Source organism: Rosa rugosa, chromosome 2, assembly GCF_958449725.1.
Source record: "Rosa rugosa chromosome 2, drRosRugo1.1, whole genome shotgun sequence".
In the NCBI taxonomy this organism is placed as follows: Eukaryota; Viridiplantae; Streptophyta; class Magnoliopsida; order Rosales; family Rosaceae; genus Rosa; species Rosa rugosa.
Genome location: NC_084821.1, coordinates 18,954,300 through 18,976,885, shown reverse-complemented (window position 1 = coordinate 18,976,885; position 22,586 = coordinate 18,954,300). Strand labels below are relative to the sequence as shown.

The 22,586-nt window shown below is 37.9% G+C and overlaps 4 protein-coding genes and 2 non-coding genes across 6 annotated transcripts in view; 3 read left to right on the top strand and 3 right to left on the bottom strand.

The window, feature by feature from the left end:
- LOC133731871 (isovaleryl-CoA dehydrogenase, mitochondrial) overlaps nucleotides 1-22,586 on the bottom strand; it is a 70,144-nt gene that overhangs the window by 38,255 nt on the left and 9,303 nt on the right. The window lies entirely within an intron of this gene.
- Nucleotides 1,125-5,010, bottom strand: LOC133730494 (cytochrome P450 CYP82D47-like). The gene is made up of 6 exons (XM_062158071.1): nucleotides 4,933-5,010; nucleotides 4,395-4,463; nucleotides 4,207-4,294; nucleotides 3,946-4,057; nucleotides 2,008-2,905; nucleotides 1,125-1,914 (listed from the first exon to the last, which is right to left on the bottom strand). Exons 1-6 carry the CDS (start codon nucleotides 5,008-5,010, stop codon nucleotides 1,285-1,287), a joined length of 1,875 nt encoding a protein of 624 aa, XP_062014055.1. The 3' UTR covers nucleotides 1,125-1,284.
- LOC133730493 (uncharacterized mitochondrial protein AtMg00810-like) lies at nucleotides 10,061-11,284 on the top strand. Its single transcript, XM_062158070.1, has 2 exons — nucleotides 10,061-10,222; nucleotides 10,490-11,284. The coding sequence occupies exons 1-2, from the start codon at nucleotides 10,061-10,063 to the stop codon at nucleotides 11,282-11,284; spliced, it is 957 nt and encodes a 318-aa protein (XP_062014054.1).
- Nucleotides 11,931-12,003, top strand: TRNAK-CUU (transfer RNA lysine (anticodon CUU)). The gene has a single exon. It is a non-coding gene; the product is annotated as a tRNA-Lys (tRNA).
- Nucleotides 17,276-17,369, bottom strand: LOC133734925 (small nucleolar RNA Z101). The gene has a single exon (XR_009858670.1). It is a non-coding gene; the product is annotated as a small nucleolar RNA Z101 (small nucleolar RNA).
- On the top strand, nucleotides 21,525-22,358 carry LOC133727767 (umecyanin-like). Its single transcript, XM_062155172.1, has 2 exons — nucleotides 21,525-21,751; nucleotides 21,851-22,358. The coding sequence occupies exons 1-2, from the start codon at nucleotides 21,586-21,588 to the stop codon at nucleotides 22,150-22,152; spliced, it is 468 nt and encodes a 155-aa protein (XP_062011156.1). The 5' UTR covers nucleotides 21,525-21,585; the 3' UTR covers nucleotides 22,153-22,358.

Genomic DNA, 22,586 nt, shown 5'->3' with positions numbered 1-22,586 from the left:
GAGTGACTCAGCTGTAGTCATTGCTGCTTTGAGCAAAAAGAAACTAGACCTCAGTGTGGAGGGCGGAGTTTTTGATGATATTAGAATTATTGCTGTAGCCTTTGACTTTGTCTCGTGGAAGAAGGTGCCCAGAGAAGGGAACATGGCAGCTTACACTTCGACTAAAGAAGTAATTGTAGCTGGAGAGGATAGATTTTGAAAGCAAGCACGTCCACCTTGGCTTTATGAGGTCTTAGTAGCTGATTGTATAAATTGGTTCTAGGGGGATGGTGCTCTTGTTTACTTGCTTTGATCAAGTAGAGTTTTTAGCGAGGTCAATGTTTTAAAACGTTAAGGCGTAGCCGATCCGTTTTCTGGAGAGCCTCAGTAAAGCGTAAGCCTTGAGGCATACAACGTTAGCCTTATAGTATAAAAATATATGTATGTAATTATAAGTTAAACATATAGAATAAGGCTATTAAGAGTGAGTAAAAAACAAAATTCATTGTTAATTGTAATGTGTTTGTATTTTAGTGTGCCTCTAATTATATATTGAAGAGTTTAAAAAAAAGTGGGAGACTGATAAATAAAGATAAACTTCAATAGTATTCAGGAACCTTAGATAAACTTCATCTCCAGATTCACAACCATCCCCCTGCGACAATTCTATATCTCTCTTCATCTCCAAAGTCACAACTCTCCCTCTCTCCCACACACAGACATGTCTGCACCAATATATCTTTAAAATCATGCATTGACGATAGCTATCAAAAGAAACGAACACACTCATTGCTTAAGGATCCAACAAATTATCACAATAGTACTGTTGCTTAATGTAAGTACGCTTCTCTCATGAACCTTATGTTTTTTTGTCTTTTTTCCTTTTCTGGGCGTACACTTTTCACGCCTTCAGCTGCGCCTTTGGCATCTTGATTAATGTCTTTGGTGCCTGGTCGCCTCAGCAGTAAAACACACTCAGTTTACCGTACGCCTCAAGAGGCATGCCTTTTAAATCATTGAGCGAGGCCACCTTAACCCCAAAGGTTGTATTGACCATTTTATATTAGTGAAAGCTTATATTTGATAAAAAAAAAAAAAAAAAACTATATATTTTTGATGGAGTGACATCAGCACTAGCATGGACATGGCAGAGTAACTCAGTGACACATCTGTTATTTTCTATTTTGCTGAAAAGTTATAATATAAACAACACAACCTTCTACTACATATTATAATATCACAACCCATGATCGATTGATCGATCATTTTTATTTAGTAACTTAGATTATATAGTAAACAATTTTTTTACCCATAAACTTTATGAGATAAACGAGGTTTGATGAGAACTTCAAGTGGAGTAGCTTTGACGTTTGTGAGCCCAAAACTCTCGGTCATATCAATTGGTGCATTACCAGAGAGAGTTGAAACTTGGAACGCATGTAGGAAGCTGGCCAATGTAAATTGCACCATTTGAATGCCTAAATCTAGTCCAGGGCATGCTCTTCTTCCACTTCCAAACGGAATTAACTCAAAATGTTGACCCCTAACATCGACATCTTTATGGGTGGTTAGAAATCTCTCCGGCTTGAACCCTAGTGGGTCATCCGGCCACATTTTGGGGTCAGTTTGGATCTTCCATAGGTTTGTGATCAACCGGGTACCCTTTGGGACATAGTAGCCACCTATGGTGCTATCCTGGTTGAATTCATGTGGTCCCGATAATGGTGATGCCGGGTATAACCGAAGCGTCTCTTTCACTATGGCTTGGATATAGACCAGCTTGCTCATATCTGACTCACTCACAAATCTCCCTCTTCCTATCTCGGCGTCTAGTTCATCTTGGGCTCTTTTCAACTTGTGACGGTTGTTTAACAGTAATGCTATTGCCCATGTTAAAGTTACCATGGTGGTATCGCTACCTCCTGCAATCATAGTCTGAGCAAAACACAAAGAGGTTATTGAATAGAAAAGATGTAAATGAAAAATGTTAAACTTTGAGTGCATATATAGCTGCATAGTAGTAAGTACCAAGCTTGTGGCTTTGTTGATGGTATCTGCATCAAAACCGCCGAGGTCTGCACCTTCAAGTATCGAAATCATGATATCTATGAAGTCTTGCTCCCCTTTACAATTATGAGCATCATCGCCTTCTAGTATTCTCTTTTGCTTATGCTCTTCCACCCATTTTCCAACAATGGCGTCCAATTCTTTTCCGATTTTCTTCATGGCTTTCTCATGTCCACCTAAATCCAACCACCGAAGATGAGGAATCACATCGCCCACCAATAACATCCCCACAACATTAAAGCACTCCCTCAGTGCCTTCTGGACTCGATGTGCTTCATTCTTCTCTTCCTCGTTGATAGCAACAGAGTAACGTTTTCCAGCCACCATCCTGAGAATCACGTTTAGAGTGAGGTCCCCGAACCATTGTTTTAACTCCACCAACACTTGGTCACTGTCTGAGCCCTTTTTTTCATTTGCTTTACTGCTCCAAGTTTTGTAAATTTCTTTCAAAAAGGTGCTCACCTCTGAGACTCGAATTTGTTTGAGCAGCTCGAGCCGGCGCTTGGAAAGCAACTCTAAAGTGGTAATCTTACGCATTTCTCGCCAGTATGGTCCGTAGGGTGCAAACCCAAACATTGCGTAGTTATAGCCAATGTGCTCTGCAGCTGCCATTTTCGGTCGGGAGGACAAGCACATGTCTTTGATCGTAAAGCACTCCTTAGCCATCTCACTACTGCTCACCACCAAAGATTGATGCACTCCGAGCCGGATGGTGAAAAGGGGTCCGTATTTGTCAACCATGGTTCCCAAGGCTATGTGAAGGGGCTTGGTCGACCTTCCTAATAAGGGAAGGTGACCAAATAAAGGCCATGCACCCTTGGCTTCAGGAGCTGTTTTGCCCTTGGAAGCTCTCCAACTCCTTGAGATTAAACAAAAGGAAATGGTTATTATTGCGAGCAATCCAACCGTGAAAGAATTCTTCAGATAGGGAATGAGAAAATCCATTGCAACTTATATATATAATTATAGATTGCTAGCTAGCTAGCTAGGGTGGAAAGATATGGGCAGCTTTGGTTTTGTGTGACCAAACTTCGCTCCTTCACAAACCCACATTTATAGCACTAGTAAGATATATGGATCAATGTTTTCAAAGGCGAAAGCGAAGGCGAAGGCAACTTGTTAGTGCCTCACGAGGCGAGTGCATCAAGGCATTGAGGCGACCGCTTTTCCCGTAAATATTATAATATTACATTACACTTCATTATTCCAGATCATCATCCTCATATCCACCCACAGCCACATGAATATCATCACAATCATATGGATAATATCATCACAACCACTAAGATATTATAGCACTAGTAAGATATATGGATAATAGCACCACTAAGATATATGGATAACCACTAAGATACATGGATAACAGATATATGGATAACCACTAAGATACATGGATAACATGGCCAAAACTGAACTATCTAGAGTTTTCATTTACGTGCCAAGTTTGCTGATGGTGATGGAGCCATAGATGATAAATCACTTCAAGAAATCATGCATTTGAGTTGGCTCGATGCACGTACAGTCCTACATGGCCAAAACTGAACTCTCTAGAATTTTCAATTACGTGCCAAGTTTGGATACGAATGGTCATCTAGTATTTCTCAAACGGTGCTTTTATATGCATTAGAAATTGTGCCCGCACTTTGCCACGGATTTTGGAGCTAACACTATTATTTACAGACTAAATTCAAAAGCATACAAAATATAGTTGACATGATCATTATATTAACAACTATGAAACATTCCATGTCCGAGTTGCAGCTTAATGCTAAGAAACCAAAACATTTAATAAGGGCGGCAAATTATATACCTATCATAGATAAATTTTATTAGCCATCCGAGATAAAGTCCTCAACAGTGAAAGAACTTTATCCCACATTGGCTCAGCTAATTACATACCTATGGTAGATAAATTTTATTAGCTCATCAGTAGCCACTAAAGCTGGCTCAGCTAATTTGATGACTTTGTGCAGATAGTTCAAATGGCTATATTTTGGTTCCCTTGGTAGTCCTGGAATAAATAGGAAAAAGCGTATGTTAGGTAAGTAATAGACGTCATGTAAGATGATGTTAGGTTTATATGTTAAATGTGTAAAGCAAGGGTTATGAGCCAAAATTTACAAAGAACCTAGTCAAGATGCTAATCCCCTATTTGCATACCATATTCATCTAGAGATGCATCATAGTCATAGCTAGTTACAATGAAGGGACCGCCAGCAGTTCGGCCAAAATTCGTTCCTCCATGGTACTGTAACAAAATCAGAGTAAAAGATGGTTAAATAAGATAATTTTACCAACATCAGCAAAGATAAAATTAGCTGTGAGATATAAAGGAGGAGAATAAGTACCAGTAGTTGGCAAAAGAACCACCATTTTGTATAAACCTTGCAACTGAAAATGCCAAGTCCTGTGCAGGTCTAGTAGGAACTGGCCCAGCAAATTCTGTATACCTGTAAAGTTTACATAAAGAGTCAGAATTAGAAAGAGAAAAAGAAGGAATATTCATTTTGTTTAATGCATATAGTAATCTGATATCTGCCCTTACTCTAATCTCTAAAAGCTCTCTCTCTCTCTCTCTCTCTCTCTCTCTCTCAAACCCAAAAAGCACAGAGTCATGCAGAAGGCATGAGTTTTTTTTTTCCTAACTTCTGTCATTAAAAGAGAGATGGTGATGATAGTGATAGTAATTTTGGTAGGAAAGGGACATTACCACTTACCACATTCCCAATATATTTAACACTTAGAATTACCAATTACCAAAAGTACACTGATTCCTGGGACCTGAGAGCTAATCAAATAGATGAAAATGCATACACATTTATGTTATTGTGGTACAATTTTTTGAAGGGCGAAACACTGTAAGATGGTAAAAGAGAGCTCACTAACATTATGAGTGCTACTGTGACTACTTTCCCTCCTGCTAAAGGTAACTAATATAGGTTCGTTGATCATCTGCTCTCTCATGTTCATTATACACATATATACTTTTCTTTTTTTGCTGGGATGGGGGTACATATTTTTTGAGAATCTTAAACAAAATGCAAGCATAAGTGCCATCATTGTACATAAATGAACAAAAATCTCAATGTTGGCTAAAAAGTGAAGATACCTAACCATTAATTCAATTGAAAACCTGAGACCAGAATTGATCCATGAAAATGACAGATTGATCGAGCAATGTTCTTACCTGTTTTCAAATTATAACTTGGTTATCACAAAGTTCCTCTGACCAAATCCAAACAGTCCAAAAAACACAACAGAAGCTGCATTAGAAAAGAATCATAGTTTAGTAAATGATAACAAACATAAATCAGATTAAAAACCAGATCTTTTTTATTTCTTTTAGTTTATTTTGTTGTGTTTAACAGTACCAAAAGAGTTTAGTTGTTGGAAGTACTCAAAAAGTAGAGCAAAAGCTACAGAATCGGACTAAATTTCATATATAAACGATTGAATTAAACTATGTTTAATTAAGAAAAAAAGGAAACAACAGAGGTTTTTGTTTTCACACAGTAAAAGTTCAGAAATTAAGTAGTATCAAGGTAAGGACATTCAATCTGTTCGAATCAATGTTATCAATCAAAATCATGATATCCACCTTTTCCAAATAAAGAAAGATTGATTTGTCCTATTGACAATCATAAAATTAATGTATGCAAGAAATAATTATTATTGTATAGCAAATACATTAAATATGAATCTGATATTATAGATCAAATAAAAATCACATGTAAGAAGGTGTAGAATAGTGTAACAAACTAAGAACAAATTTTATAAAAATCACATATAACCAAAAACAAAAGAAATGAAAATCTATTCTTGAAGACTACTAAATTTGAAAAAAGAAAAATACAGATTTAATTACCTGATTAACCTAGACAGCAATGTGTCTGATTAACAATAGCCAAACAAACAAAGACACAAAGTTGTCTCCTTTTTGTTTGATCAATCACCGAGAAGGCACTTCCTGTTTACACCACCAAAGCAGCTTGATGACACAACAAAAGTATAGAAACTATTCATAAAGAAACAAACCATATGACTTCTTTCATCATCACAGGAGAGAATAAACGAAGTAGTTTATTAAGTATACTGTATAAGTTATCAACAGTTCACTCAAGCAAATCTATAGTTGATTCAAGTAAAAAAAAAAAAAAATGGAGGTCCTCTTATCCAAGCGATTTCAGATTTGAGAAAAATTCCTTAAATTTTGAAGTTTAATACGATACATTCAACAACTGCTAAACATTTTGATCTTTCCATCAAAACAGAGTTATCACTTTTTCAATTTTCATGAAATGCACTTGAATCTTTTGTGTATATATACGTAATAACAGTATCTATTTCATGACATATGAACTTGTTCTATGATCTAGTAGTGTTTGAGGACGATAACCTCTGAACTCATGAAATAGCAGCATCTTGATATTTTTCCTAGCAATCCAATATGAAACATAAAGTTACTATTTAACTACCTGATTAATTTAGACAGAAATGTGTTTGAAACGATTCCCAAATAAATAAAGACACAGAGTTGTCTTTTTCTTCTTTGCTTAATCACCCAGAAGACACTTCCTGTTTACACTAAAGCAACTTGATCAGAGAACAAAGGCACAGAAACCATTCACAAAGAAACAAACTATATGACTTTATTCACCATGACTTTCTTAGACTGCCAATAAACAATAAAACCAAAACCTAAAATCTTATATGTTCACTTTCTTAAGACAACTAAGAACTTAACTCAGTTGTACAACTGTGTAAAGGGTTTGGATCAAATCTCATCCAAGAAATCAAATCAATTTAGAGTGTATTCTTATTGATTCTACTAAACTGAAATGTCACCAAGTTTCCATAATGGTCAACGTTAATAATTTATAACTTTGCTTGACAAATTGAGAAAGTATAAATCTGAAGAACTTAAAACAATCTATGAACTAAACTATACATCCATAGAAACTAAGTGCCTAAAGTTTACATCAATCTGAAAAAAAAAAACATTGGAAGACAATTAGTTTTACTGGAAGATAATTGAATTATTGAAATTAAGAGTACAAAGCAGATGCTATAGATCAGTAGTGAAAAAGTTGAAATTGTGACAGATCAAAAGCATACCTTGAAGTTGTTGTAATTAACCACCTAGTTGTGAAATTGCAGAGCAAACAGAATCTGTAGAAGATAAAAACTGGTATCAGTTCAAAACTGAGAACAATAGATAATCTAATAGAAGCCGTAATACATAAAAACTAATAGAATAATAGGCAAAACAGAGTTTCATTAGAAATCAAGTTTCTTCTATTTGTTTCTACTGTAATTCTATTTTGTCAGATTAATAACAAAATTTCAGTTTCCCAATTCTTGAAAAACAAAAACAAATACTATCATAAGGAACAAAGTTTTCGAGACCAGAAAAAATGAGAAGAAGTTGTAAAAATATGGTTTACATAGATGAAAAAATTGATCGATCTGGGTAGAAAGATAAAGGTAGATAAGATGGTAAACGAAATCAACTGATTTTATCAAAGCGAAATTTTACCAAGGTTCTTCTGCCGATGTTGATTGCGATGGATATCGGCGAACGGTGGGTGTTGACCTTGATGGAGGCTTCTCGAGCTGAAAAAGAGTTGGAGACGTCGATGTTGATTCTGAATACTGTTTGCTTGCAATCCAGAATCATCTTGAGGCTTCATTTTCATTTTGTCTGGACTCTGAAGTGGAGACAGTCGAGGAGAGCGAAAGAAGAAAACAGGCAGAAACGAATGGCAACGCAAAACCATCATTTCCGCCCCTTATGAACAGTAGTAACAGTACCCTGGGAACGGCGGGCCTTTAGTATATAGTACAAGGACTTCAGAATCAGATTCAACCAACACATGTTGATAATGAGCATCAATAGACATTTTGAGACCAAGGGATCCTTGCCTTTAAATTCTATTTATTATTTGCGAGATGTGCTTTGTGTTCCTAAATTCAAGGTTGATTTGATGTCAGTTAGTCGCTTGACAAGAGGCTTAAATTGCTCTATGACTTTTTTTTCTTATTGGTGTATCTTGCAGGATCTGGCTTCGAGGAGGACGATTGGTTTGGGTAAGTAGTGTAATGGCCTTTATTACTTGGTGGCATTGGCGACGGAGAAAAGATTGCCCAACTCACAAACCACCTTCACCAAGCCACCCTCCTGCAACCTCACTATCTCGTCCACAGATCTTTGGCACCAGCGTCTAGGCCATGTCTCTTCCTCTCGTTTAAATTTTATTGCCAAACATTTTTTAAATTTCTCTGTCAATCATAATAATGCTTGTCATGTCTGTCCTTTGGCAAAGCAAAGTCGTCTTCCTTTTGGTGTTAGTTCAATTTCCTCTGTAAGACCTTTTGATATTATTCATTGTGACATTTGGGGTCGTTACAAACACCCTTCCCTTTCTGGTGCTCACTATTTCCTTACTATTGTGGATGATTATACAAGATTTACTTGGGTTTTCCTCATGCGACATAAAGATGAGACATAATCGCTTTTAAAACATTTTTTTGCCTTTGTCACTACTCATTTTTCCTCTCGTATTAAAACTTTTTGTAGTGACAATGGTGGAGAATTTGTTTCTCTCCAAACCTTTTTCAAGGACAATGGTGTCGTGTTTCAACATTCCTGCGTCCACACGCCTCAACAAAATGGCGTAGTGGAACGCAAGCACCGTCATATTTTGCAAGTCGCGCGGGCTCTCAAATTTCATGCTCATCTACCACCTCATTTTTGGGGTGAATGTGTTCTCATCGCTGTACACATCATTAATCGTCTTCCAACACCTATTCTTTCTTTTCAAACTCCATTTGAACGTCTTTATAATAAACCTCCTTCTTTTTCTCATCTTTGAATTTTTGGATGTTTGAGTTTTGCCACCAACACCCACGTTACCAACAAATTTTCTCCTCGTGCCATTCGTTGCATTTTCATAGGTTACCCAGTAGGTCAGAAAGCATACAAACTGTATGATCTTGCAACTAGAAAAATTTTCACAAGTCGCGATGTTGTGTTCCATGAGACCATCTTTCCTTATGCACCCACAGAATCTACGACCAGCCCACTTCCTTTATCCCACCTAACTCAGCCCACTGGCCCAATTCCTTCTCCAGTCCTAGATGTTGACCAGACTTATTCTTCCCAGTCACCAACGCGTCAAACCCCATCTCGTCAAACCTCTCGTCCCAACCCCATTGCGTCGTCTCCTATTGACGCCGCTCCTCCTTCTTCCTCTCCCATCACATCAGATCCTTCTTCTCCATTCCCAATTGCTTCGCCTCCAGACACCTCGTCCCTCGATCTCAGCCTTCACCCATCCTCTCTGAATCTCAGCTCCACCTCACTCGATCTCCGGCCTGATCCAATCGCATCCCCATCCAACCACAGCCCGACCTCCACTTCTTCCCCTCCGATTGAATCACCACCGTCGGTACCCATTGCTCCATCCTCACCCATCTTTCCTCCACCACCCGAGACACATCTCCGTCGCTCCACTCGCACCACCGCTCCGCCCCCAAAACTTCGAGATTATGTTTGCTCTCAGGTAACGGTGCCTACTTCCAATCCGTCGTTCTCCTTGTTTCCTGGTCCAACCAAAGGTACCCGCTATCCCTTATCTAATTATGTCACATATACTCGATATACACCTGGGCATCGATCTTTCATTGCTCAGATTAGTCAAGCTTCTGAGCGCAGTTCCTATGCTGACGTCTCTCCCCATCTTGAGTGGCAAGAGGCTATGCGCTCCGAGTTAGAGGCTTTCCATGCTAATGGCACATGGACTCTCTCACGTCTTCCCGCTGGCAAGAAGCCCATTGGTTGTCTATGGGTTTACAAGATCAAACATCGTTCTGATGGTTCCATTGAGCGTTATAAGGCTCGTTTGGTGGCCAAAGGTTTTACCCAGATGGAAGGTGTTGGTTATCAAGACACTTTTTCTCCTACTGCCAAGATCATAACAGTTCGCTGCTTAATTGCTTTGGCTGCTGCCTGACGATGGCCCCTGTCTTAGTTAGACGTGATCAACAATGCCTTCTTGCATGGGGATCTTCAAGAAAAAATCTACTTGATACCTTCTCTGCGACGATAGGGGGAGGAACACTTGGTTTGTCGCCTTCACAAGTCTCTGTACGGACTAAAGCAAGCATCTCGTCAATGGTTCGCCAAGTTTTCTGATGCTGTTCAATCAGCTGGCTATGTTCAATTGAGAGCAGACTATTCTTTGTTCACAAGAAAACAAGGCAAGTCTTTTACTATTCTTCTGATATATGTTGATGATATTCTAATTACTGGGAATGATTCTGCTAGTATTACTGCACTTAAGAAGTTCCTTCATAGTCAATTTCGTATTAAAGACCTTGGGGACTTGAAATATTTCCGGGGATTGAAGTATCTCTTTCTGCACACTGGATCTTTATTTCCCAGCGAAAATATGCCTTAGAGATCATTAAAGATGCAGGACTATTAGGGGCAGCTCCAATTGATACTCCCATGGAGCGTGGATCGAAATTGTCCGATACAAGTGATTTGCTCAAAGATCCATCTCGATACAGGAGGTTGGTTGGGAGGTTGATCTATCTTACGGTATCACGACCTGATATTACCTATCCAGTCCATGTTTTGAGCAGGTTCATGCATGAACCTAGAAAATGTCATATGGAAAGTGCTCTTCGTGTTGTACGATATCTTAATAATGCACCTAGTCAAGGTCTATTTTTTTCTTCAGATAGTGATTTCAGGTTGCGTGCTTATTGTGATTCAGATTGGGCAGGTTGCCCGATTACTAGAAGGTCCACTGCAGGCTACTGTGTTTTTCTTGGACCCTCTTTGGTTTCATGGAGATCAAAACGGCAGAAGACCGTTTCTCTCTTTTCAGCAGAGGCAGAATATAGAGCAATGTCAGGGGCTTGCTGTGAATTAACCTGGTTGGGGTTTCTTCTCCAGGATTTGGGTGTATTACAACCAAAACCTGCAGTATTATATTGTGATAATAAAGCAGCGCTGCATATTGCTGCTAACCCTGTTTTCCATGAAAGAACAAGGCACATTGAAATGGATTGTCACTTCATCAGAGATAAAATTCAAGATGGTTATGTTGTTACAAATTTTGTGAATTCTTCACATCAGTTAGCCGATGTTCTTACTAAACCATTGGGAAAGGAAGTTTTCATTCCTATGATTCGCAAGTTGGGAGTTCGTGACATCCACTCTCCAACTTGAGGGAGAGTGTTAGGAAAGTAAATATTGCGTATCTTGTGTAATAGGAAAGTAGTTTAGCATAGTTATCAGCTGCCTTATTTTCTGCTTAATTGTAGAGATAGATTCTCCTTAATTGTAGAGACAGCTTCTCCTTAATTGTAGAGATAGCTTTCTTGTAGAATAGGAATTCTCTCTTGTAATCTGTATATATCTTTGTTACGTGATTGAATACAAGATCATTCAGCCAAATATCCTCTTTTTAAGTACTAGGTTTTTTAGTTTCGCCTTGTGCCGCCATTGTACCAAAAAAATACAACTGAGTTTGCTTGATGGTCGAGAATCCAAATCTTTATAGAATAGTAATATTTATAAGGCTTATATATAGTTTCTCAATGTGGGATAAAAAGATGAATTGTAAAATATCCAGAGGATTTCAACAAAAAGAGCAATCGCAACATCATCCTCTCAACGAATTGCTATGATCTCAGACATTCGATTCTTACGAATTGGAAACTATAGTAGGGGACTGTCACAGCCACCGGAACCTCAATGCCGCATTGTTGGCATGCAAGTCGTGGTGAGTTGTTAACTGCTCAGATAAATCATCCGTGAATGTGATTGATACAGTCTCTGACTTGTAAGAGTTCCGGCACGTTTCTGACAAGAAGCCCGTCTAGCTCAGTTGGTAGAGCGCAAGGCTCTTAACCTTGTGGTCGTGGGTTCGAGCCCCACGGTGGGCGTTGGAAAATAATTTTTCAACTCTGATTATTTGCAATTTTTTTATTAGGATAAGCATATTATGGGTTTTTTAAGTTAAAGGGAGGCTTTAGTCCTGTATATGTTTTCTTTCATGCACTTCACCACTTCTGGGACTAGAATCGGCTCCGCCACCTCTAGTTCAAGAATCTTCAGCTTGTGTAAAGGGAGTTATCCGAAGGCTTTATGATATGAGCTTTAGAACCATCAAAGTTGATAACTTCAAACCCAAGTTAACAATTACTTGTGCACCACCTTCGGTCCAAGCTAAGCTATTACATGGCTGACTGGAGCAACCATTCGCCAAGCATCCACCAGGAGGGTGTTTTTAAACTCCAGCACTGATTATAGTAGGGTCATTTGATTTGTGTAGCTGTACAAAGAATTAATACTCGCCAAGTTTAAAAACAACTATGTTAAAAATAAAAAAAAAACAAAACAAAAGTTATGTATGAATACAAAATTTATAAAGGGAGATTCTAGTTGGACCTCTAAATTTGCTATTTAGACCTCTCTTACTTAGTACACCTCTAATCTACTTTTTAGAATACTTGAAAAACTAAGTAGACCTCCTTATTTTTACTAAAATATCCTTGAACATGAGATAGAATAATCTATTACTCTACTTTTAATCTCTATCTTCAACCACGAGAAGAATAATGAATCAAATTAAATCACATGATATTGCTCTACTATGAGTATGTCCCTCCTCCACCAAAATTAATCAGAGGGTTGGTTCTCAATCTTAACATATTGCTGGAATCCCTTTCGATTCGCTAAAAGAAAGATTTCAAGGGTTTTGGGTTGGGAGATCGAGGATGGCGAGGCGGCCCCCGAGAAGAGCCCTTGTGGTGAAGACGGCATCACTCAAAACCCAACGGAAACAGAAAAGAAACTCTACCTGTAGGTTATGTGCATGAGCCCTAGAAACTAGATCTATAGATGTTTGCAAATAATTATTTACTACAAGAACCACGGTATCCTTCCAAGGTCCAATGCCTACCACATAATTCTTAATGAAGCTAAGGTAGCTGTTTGAAGTAATTTTCCCAATACGACTACACATCGTCAATTTGATGAAAGTTAGCAAAGAATTGTAAAAATTACAGTGATACATTTTAAGGTTTATAAAGAGTTTATCCTTGTTAAACACATTAGGAAGAACATGAACCTGATTAGTGTCTTGAGTAGGAATTGTAATGTCGTCAATCAAAAAGATCTTGGGTTTTGAATTTGAATGTTATTTCATGGTTTTAACGTTAAAGAAGATGGACAACTATGATTTCATGAAAGAGACTTTAATCGGAAAGAATAACAATTTGAAAATTTCTACAAATGTATCTTCTCAAATCCAAGCAGGAGATTGAAGGGAGACTGTACATTGAAAATGAAAAGAAAAACTGAAGAGATTTGTTGTGGAGGTAAGAAAAGATTTTTTTTTCTCTATCTTTTTGTCCTTATTTGTCTTTTCATATGAGTTGACAAAGTCAAAGAAGAATTGAAAAAAGATTGAGGTCCAAAAAGCAGATTTGGAGGTCCAGCCTTCATCTTCCACAGCCCTCACTATGTGGTTTTCTTTTTGGTTGGAGTCAGAGCTTTGGTTGTGGAAGATGAAGACTGACGGCGACATCTCTTATTACTTTTTATTTGTTTTTTTTTTTTTTTTTAAGGTTTCTGTCTTTAGTTTTTTGGCTAGGTCTTTTGAGTCCCTACTCGAGCTAGGGTTTGGTGTTCTTAGTGGTATGGTTGTGTTATTTTTATGGTGTCACTCCCAGGGATTATCGGATTTATTCTCGGTATCATCTTACGGTCGAGGTATTGGGGAAGAGCTCTTGCACGTGGTCTGGCGGTTTTGGGTCACGGTGTTGAAGGGAGTCGTTTTCTTCTTGAGATTGGCTATGAGGAGGTATGGAGACTTCTGGGTTCGTTTGTCTGATAAGCTATTGGTATGGCGTTATTTTCGAGGACTACATGTGATATCATCGGTGGCTTCTGGTGGTCAATATGGCGGTGATTTATCCTTGTACGTGGTCTTGCTATTTTGGGACACAATATAAAGGAGGATGACATGGTTGTTCTTAGTATTGGCGGTGAGAATTTATTGTGACTCTTTGGATTGGTATTGTTATGTAGCCCGAGAAAGTGGGCGATTAGTTTGGTTAGGGGTTGGACCCATTTGGCTCATGGATGTCATGGTACGGACTCGTAAATTACATGCATTCTATAATGACACTAAAATTCTCGCTATAAATGAAATTGAATTTTTTGGTTAATCAACCATTAGATTTCCTCAAGTGATAACAATTGCCACTCGAGAGGGTTTTGAGTTCACCGTCCAATTTTCTCAAAAATTGTGACGAGTTTTCAATTCCATAACGTCTACCGAATATTCTAGACCGTTAGATATATTTTGTATTTTAATTATATCTGACGGTCTAAAATATTCAAAAAAGTTCATGTATGACATACATTAACATACACTAGAATTTTCCTATTAGTGTTGGAGATGGAATTTCTATACATCTTCTTTTATTTTTCTATTCTGTACTTCGAGGTCAGCTTCCCTCTTTTTGTAATTTAATTTTTTCATTAATAGAATTTTTTACTAAGGGATGGGGGTGAGTTCACAGTTTTCCTTTGAGATTGAAGGTGGAACTTGCTCCCAATATTGTCTGTTTCTAATGAGCTGATATCGCCTAATTCCTTATTAAATTAAAAAAAAAAATTGAGGAATTGCGTTCTTTTTCTCTGATAAAGGGAGAGGAAAGAATGTTAACAAACATATATAACACCTTTGGCGACCATCAATTTTGATTTTTGCATAAACTCTTCGCATAACTCGGGCGATGAAATCGATCGCAAGATATTATGAGCATATAACGTACATCTTTTTTCATTTTGTGAAGTGAAATAAAGACAAAAAAAAAAAAAAAAAATGGTTGGAACACCTTTTATCGTGTTCTTCTCTAAAAGGTTGTTGTCCAGACTTGAAAAAAGAAAATTGTAACAAACACCTTTGCTGAGGACAACTTCGTCAATAAAAGGTTGTACATACTTAAATAAATGATGGTAGAATGAACCTCTTCTAATTAGGACCACTAAAATGAGGCCTAGTTGAGGACTGTCTATTCATCGGTTTGGGAAACCCACTTTTCGATTGCATTACGACAAATCAACCGTTAAATGCTTATGTCTGCATGAGATGACCACTTCTGCAAAATTTCTTTCAAATTGCTAATCATTAAATTACTGAGCTAGAGCAAATCAATAGACGAACTAAATCTGTCAAACATAAACCGTTCATGTCCATAACTGATAAATCACGATTATGAATGTCTTAACGATTTTTAATTTGGTTGAAAAATTACATAAATGATCTACACATAAATATCTAAACATCTAACAGTTGATTTGCAAACATGATCAAAAAGTGAGTCTCACACAAAAATCCTCAACTATTCACATTTTAGTGGTCCTCATTAGAAGGGTTTGTTAATAAATAGACAGACTTACATAAAAGAATGATAGAAACACTATTATCGACAAAATTTCGTCAATAAAATGTTGTTTGGGCCTAGATAAAAGAAATCGTAGGACCACCTTTGGCGATGAACTCTTCGTCAATAAATGATTCTTCAGACTTGAATATAAAAATGGCAGGAACAATGCAATATTTGCTCCGCAAAAACAGGAGACAGAAACTAGGGTTTGGGAAACTCAGGGGATTGTTCAGCGCTGGTCTGGCGGCGCCTCCGCGTCGACCATGGCTTCTGGCCTCATCGACGGATGGCGGGTGTTGCCGGACTGGTTCGTGGAGTCTCGTGGCTTCAGGTATTGCTTTTTCTTCATTGGTCTGGGCTCTGTATGATGCGTCTCTCCTCTCAGGCGGTAGCGCAGGCGTGGTTGATGGGCGATTGGCGATCGACGACGGTGCAAACATGGAGTAGGTGGCCAGCAACCAGATCGTGGCGGCGGCATGCCATGGATTGTATGGGGCTGGTTACTGATCTACGTTGTGTTGATAGTCGGAGCCTTCGACGGTGGAGCTTTCAATGGTGGTTTCAGGCTCTCAAGCCGGTGGAAGCAAATAGGCGGCAAGGTACAGTTAATTTCTTCCTGATTTTTGGTTTGGGTCTGTGGTTTTGGTTTGGATCCCATCGAAAACCGGCAGGGGGTTTGGTGTGGATTGTTGCGTGGGTTGCAGTTCTTAGGCAAGACGAGCTCGAAGGGATTGATTTATGGTGGTGGTTTGCCGGCGGCACACCTGGAGGAAGAGAAGAGGAATGCAGCGGCTGGTCTGTGCTTTTGTTTAAGGTAGTTTTTTTGGTTAGGAATTTGGTTAGGTTTTTCTTGTCGTTAGTATGTCCCTACTCATTTGAGCTAGGGTTGGGTCAAGTTGAGGTGTCATGGATGTGGTGTCTTTCCTGGGGACGAATTGGTCTATTGTTGGTTTTATATATCTTATGGTCAATGTGCTGATAAGTGATCCTTGCACGTGGTCTGGTACCTTTGGGACACGGTGTGGAAGAGGGCGTTGGTTTTTCTGGCGGTTGTCTATGAGGTAGTATCGATATTCTCGGGATTCTATTTTGCCCGAGAGGTTGGGTGATATAGGTGGTTAGGGGTTGGGCCCTTTCGGCTCATGGAGGTCATTCATGACGGACCCGTAACTGGTTTAGGTTTCAAGGAGGAGAGTGGGGAATTCTTGTCCACCACCGGTCTATCCCGTTTTATGTAATCTGGTTTATTTTAATAAAAGTTTCTTAATTCTAAAAAAAAAAAAAAATGGCAGGAACATTTTACTGACAGTCAATTCATCGGAAAAAAGGTTGTACAGACTTAAATTGAAATGATAGGCACTAGGGCTGGGCACGGGCCGGTTATTGAGTGATACCGAGCCCGGTATCGAAAATATTATTCAGGACTGGCCGGGACGGGATTACGTTTTTTCAAAGTTGGTACCGAAGGTACCGAAACCGACCGGGATCGGGTCGGGCCCGGGCCCAATTCGGGATACCCGACTCTCTCTCTCTCTTTTTTTTTTTTTCTGCCCACAGTTAAGTACTCAAGTAACATGTATTCAAAATTTCCAGATCTTCAATGGAATGAGATGCAGCTGTGACGATCAAAACTTTGCTTTGTTGGCTAAACAATGACTTGATAAATCAAAATTGAGCACTACAACAAAGATAATCCCACATAATTGAGCCAAAAATAACAGAAACTCGATAGAACTTGGAAACCAAAAAAAAAAAACTTGGGCATCAGTTCTCCAAGGTGAAAGTAAAACATCATTTAATATTCAGACGCAAATTACCCACAATACTATGAAACTCATTAGCTGCCCAGATTGAAAGAAAAAGAAGACAGAAACTTGAGATCCATATGTGTGCGTGAATGAGATGGAAAAATGAGAAAGAAAGTGATCATATCCACAGCCAATTCAAAGTAAGTCAGCGAATTGAAGATATGAATTTTTATCGTAACTTCACTTTCTTTCATCGATCCACAAATTCCTAAAACCAATTCAACTACAACCAAAAACAGAAACATGAAAGTAGGGGGAATTGGACCAAAATCACAGCAGATGAACCAAAACCCAGAATCACCAAAGGCATAGATCAATCGAAAAAAATATAGAAAGACATAAACCATCACAATCCAATTATAAACCAAATATTCCAATTTTTCCATTCAACTTTTACAAACCTAAGTCTCAAGAAAAGAAAGAAAATATAAAATTACCCTGCAAATACTATTTTCCTCATTGAACATGCAGAAATCGACAAACCCAGATCTTCAAAAAGATCATCAAAATTGATGAGAACAAGTCTGGGCAGCGTTTCATGCGGGTAGTGCGGAAACGGTGGTGCTACCTCGGTAGACTGAAGATGGTGCGGTGGTGATGTCCAGAGTGCCAAGACATGCAAACTGTAAAAGAGGCTGAATATAGGGTTAGAAAGGGAGGGAGGAGAGTGAACAGAGAGAGAGAGAGAAAGAGGGAGAAAGAGGTGAAGAACAGAGAGAGAGAGTTGTAAGAGACAGAGTGGGGGAGGGGACCGCATAACTAGATAAGAAGCTACATATAGATCTCATTTATATAAAAAAAACTAATACATATATAATCGGTACGGGCCGGGCCCATTCGGGATTTCAAACATTAATACCGAAGCCTGTCCCGTTTTGTTCGGTACGGTACGGGCCGGGCCGAATAGTGATTTTTATATTTTTGATACCGTCTCGTCCCGCTTATTTTCGGTACGGGTTCGGGACGGGTCCGGTATTTCAATTTTACCTGCCCAGCCCTAATAGGCACTATTGTCCACGACTAATTCATGTGTAAAAGATTGTACAAACTAAAATGAAAAAGGTAGAAACTAGAAACACCATTTTCAACAAAAAATTCGGTGTCAGAAGGTTCTCCAAACTTTTATATAATAAAACTGATAGAAAAACCTTCAACAACGGTAAAAAGTTCAAAAGACTTGAATAAATAAAATGGTAGAACTATGGACGCCACAACTAATTTGGTTCTTAATTTACTCTCATAACAGGCAAAAATGGTTTGGTGGTCATGTTACACACCGAAATTGTTCATTAATTAATAAATGGCGAGGTCAAGCTTGGCTTGAACTACGCCAGAGATCAAACTCATTAGAAACTTGCATGCTCGATTAATATATGCATTGGTATAATATTATGGATACTAAGAAGTTTTCGTCTTTGAAGCGGGAGGGGATTGAGTGTGAGTCATAGTTCCCTATTAAGAATAGACTACATGAGAATATATTGTTGTAACTACTTGTTTTGTATTATGTAGTGTAGTACAGTAGTACAATTGTGATCTGTTTATATACTCCCCAATATGAGATAACATATCAAGAAGGATTCATTCTCTCAAACACTCTCCAACTTCTTATATTCAACTGAAATGATCTAGCAGTAATGACCAAAGAAGATTTTGATTCCTGTAATGACACTGGTCCGATCATGTATTCAACAATTGGACCAGCGAGGCGGCTAGCACTGCCACCGTGGACAGGAGCTAGCCATTCAAAACGTCACATACACAAGCTCCTGCTCATGGTAGTGATGGTGCTGCTCCTGGACCTAAAGCTCTGACCCTAGAGCCAACCCTAGTTGGTGGAATATGAAGTATGTGATCGTGCTTTTCATGCTTGTCATGGTTTAATGTGATCACATGAGCAGAGCTTCACGATGCATGACAAGCACGATCACATACTTCATATCCATCTTCCTCTTGGACCTTCACCACATAACTCGTCGTCATTTAAGCTTCATGATGCATTCCCTGCTCTTATTTTTATGTCCATTGGCCTACTAGCTCGTTTTCTTCTAGTTGAGCTTATACACCCCCTTTATATTGCATTTGCCTGTGATTGTTTATTTTTATGTATTGCTTTGAATTATATATATATATATATACACACACACACACACACACAACCTTGCTCAGGTGCAGATATCCGTACCTAAGCAAAAGGTACAGATTTTCATATTTGACCTACTTTTCGATCATATTTTCACATCTTAATCGTTCAGTTTTTAGGTCCTAATGTATAGATCATCTCTACAAATTTTCAGCCAAATGATGATCGTTAGGGTATCCAAAACTGCAATTTACACGAACGAACCGAATCTGTCGAACCGGAACCGTTCGTGTTTATAATGGTAAATTGCAGTTTTGGATGCCTTAACGATCCATCAATTTGGCTGAAAATTTGCAGAAGTGGTCTGCTCATATATACCTAAAAACTGAACGGTTAAGATGTGAAAATATAATCGAAAAGTGGATCAAAACTAGAAATCCGTTCCTTTGCTTAGGAACGGACGTCTGCAGCCAAGAAAGGCTGTATATATATATATATATATATATATATATATATATATATATATATATATATATATATAAGGGTAAATATTAGAAATGGTTCCTCTGATTTGAGGTCATGTTTATTCTTGCCCTTGTGGTTTTAAAATGTCTAATTCTAGTCTCGTGGTTTATGAAACCAATTAATATTGGTCCAATAGTGAATTTTCGCTCAACTCCATCAACAAAAGATGCATATGCACATCACATGACGATTAGGTATGTCATTTTTTTTTTTTCTCTTCCAAAAAGAAAAAAGTTTCGCCAAGAAGTCTCGAAGCTTCTGAAAATTCAAGCAAAGGTTGAATCGGTCGCAACCTTGCAACTAATTAATTGCATAATGAAATACTTTTGGCTAGACAATGGCTCATAAACGAGACAAATCTGATAGAGTGCCTTATGACCCATGATAGAATTCCCGAATGATAATTGATATGTAGGTTGATCCCAAAACCAATAACAAATTTTTTATTTTTTATTTTTTTCTAATTTTTTGCAGAAGATGAACATGCAGAAAGACGTGGTTGATCCCAAAGAAGAATTGAGATATGCTAATTAAATAACCATCACTTGTTTGAACACAAATTAGAGAGAGAAAACACATGAATGATTGGTTTTAGATTGATTCAACTGTTAATTAATTAGTTCTGAATTCGAACTTGCTATTGTGCTGAAAATTTCATACTTTATCACATCTTCAATTATTTCTTCTTCTGTTCTATATTCTCGAATCTTTCTCGTTACCAAACACAAACTTGCAAATTGGATAAGAAGACGTTGCTTCCATTGGCATTTGTCCTAGATTTGTGGAAATTTTCAATTACTTAGTATAGGTAGAGAAAAAGTTTTAATTTTCAGAGCCCTGGGCCTAAAGATTTTTTGGTAGAAAACTTGCAGTGTGCTTCTTATATGTAAAATGACAAATTTACCCATTACATGATTTGCACATGCTTCATTTATGGATGAACATCAACTATTGGATCATGATTAATTAGATTCACAAATCGTAGGATTATAATTGAACATTTTAAAACCACAAGGACAAGGATAAACATGACCCAAAACCACATGAGCCGTTTATAATATTTGCCCGAAATATAAACATTACATTGTTAACGTTATTAATTTGCATGTAATTTAAATTCTGATTGGTGTTATAATGTTAATTAAGTACTAAAGTGATCCGCGCGCCATGATTTCAAATCACTTCTCAAATATCATGATCAAGTTAAAATACTATTTTTGGTTATATTTAAAACGAAACTGTAACTGTTGGGCAATCATGCATGTAAAAACACCATAGACATACATATATGCAGAAGCTAACCCCAATTTAGAATACAAATACTAGCCAACTTAGTATGGGTTACTTTTTTGACATAACTAATATCGATGCTATTAAGATCATATATATAATTTATTTTGAATCTACTATTGCACAACATTAATATATATACAGGCAGAGCCTGCAATTTCCGGCAGGGCGCCGGATGTCAAACACAAAGCATAGGTCTTAGGATGATATCTATGTGAAATTTGGCTGGGTATCAGTGAACCACTTCCTAAAATCCAAGAGGTCTCCATGAATAAATTCTTGGACACTGCCACATCTAAACTCACTCAACTTACCATTTCTACACAAAACGTAAGGATTGGAAGTTAACCAAATCAAACCATGATGAGTATGAAGTATGTGATCGTGCTTGTCATAGCAATTGCAGCAATTGCAGAAGGCGCCGAGTACACTGTAGGAGACGACATGGGTTGGATGGTTCCTCCCACTCCCGACTATTATGCTTCATGGGTTTCCAAGTATTCTTTTGTGGAGAACGATACTCTAGGTGAAGTAGTGATTCATTTCTCTGAAATAATTGTTCTTCCATTTTATTTTTTAGTTTCTTGGTAATGATATCAAGCATGCTTGTTCTTTCTGCTTGCAGTGTTTAACTTTGAAGAAGGAGTGCATGACATCACTGTACTAACCAAGGAAGACTTCGACGCCTGCAACATGAAGAATCCCTTGTTTCAGTCCCCAAAACCAGGTAGAGTTACCGTTGAGGCGAGCGACACATTTTACTTCACGTGCAGTTTTGGTCAGCACTGCGCGAATGGGCAAAAGTTCGCCATTTATTTTGCCTCTGCACCTTTGCCTCCTAGTCCGAGTCCAAGTGCATCTGCTGCTACTGATCAATCTCTGGACACCCAGCGGTTAAAGTTTGTGTCAAGAAAGATGGGTAACTAGGAAGGTTTGGCCTGAAGTGATCCAATTCAAACCGTGAAGCGAAAGTCCTTGCTAGCTGGCAAAAATTCAAGAAGCCTTGAGTCGTGATTGTACCATTTTTTTATTTTTATTTTTGAATAAGTCGTGATTGTACCGTATCTTTGGTGTGTATCATGTGATCCACAAAATAAGATTATGATCGAATTACGATCAGATTTATTTGTATCTATACTATTATTGAGAGAAAATGTTTTGTTAGCTAAAATTAAACATTTTGACAGATTTAACTCTGAAAGATTAAAAAAATTTAAAAATAAATTAAATCACAAGGGTAAATATGACAATTACAAAATGGATTTTTATTAAAAAAAATTAAAAAGAAATTATCATACAACCTCCACTTTTCTCTCTGCAATAACTGTTTTACTTCATTTATTTTTTTAATTTTCTAAAAA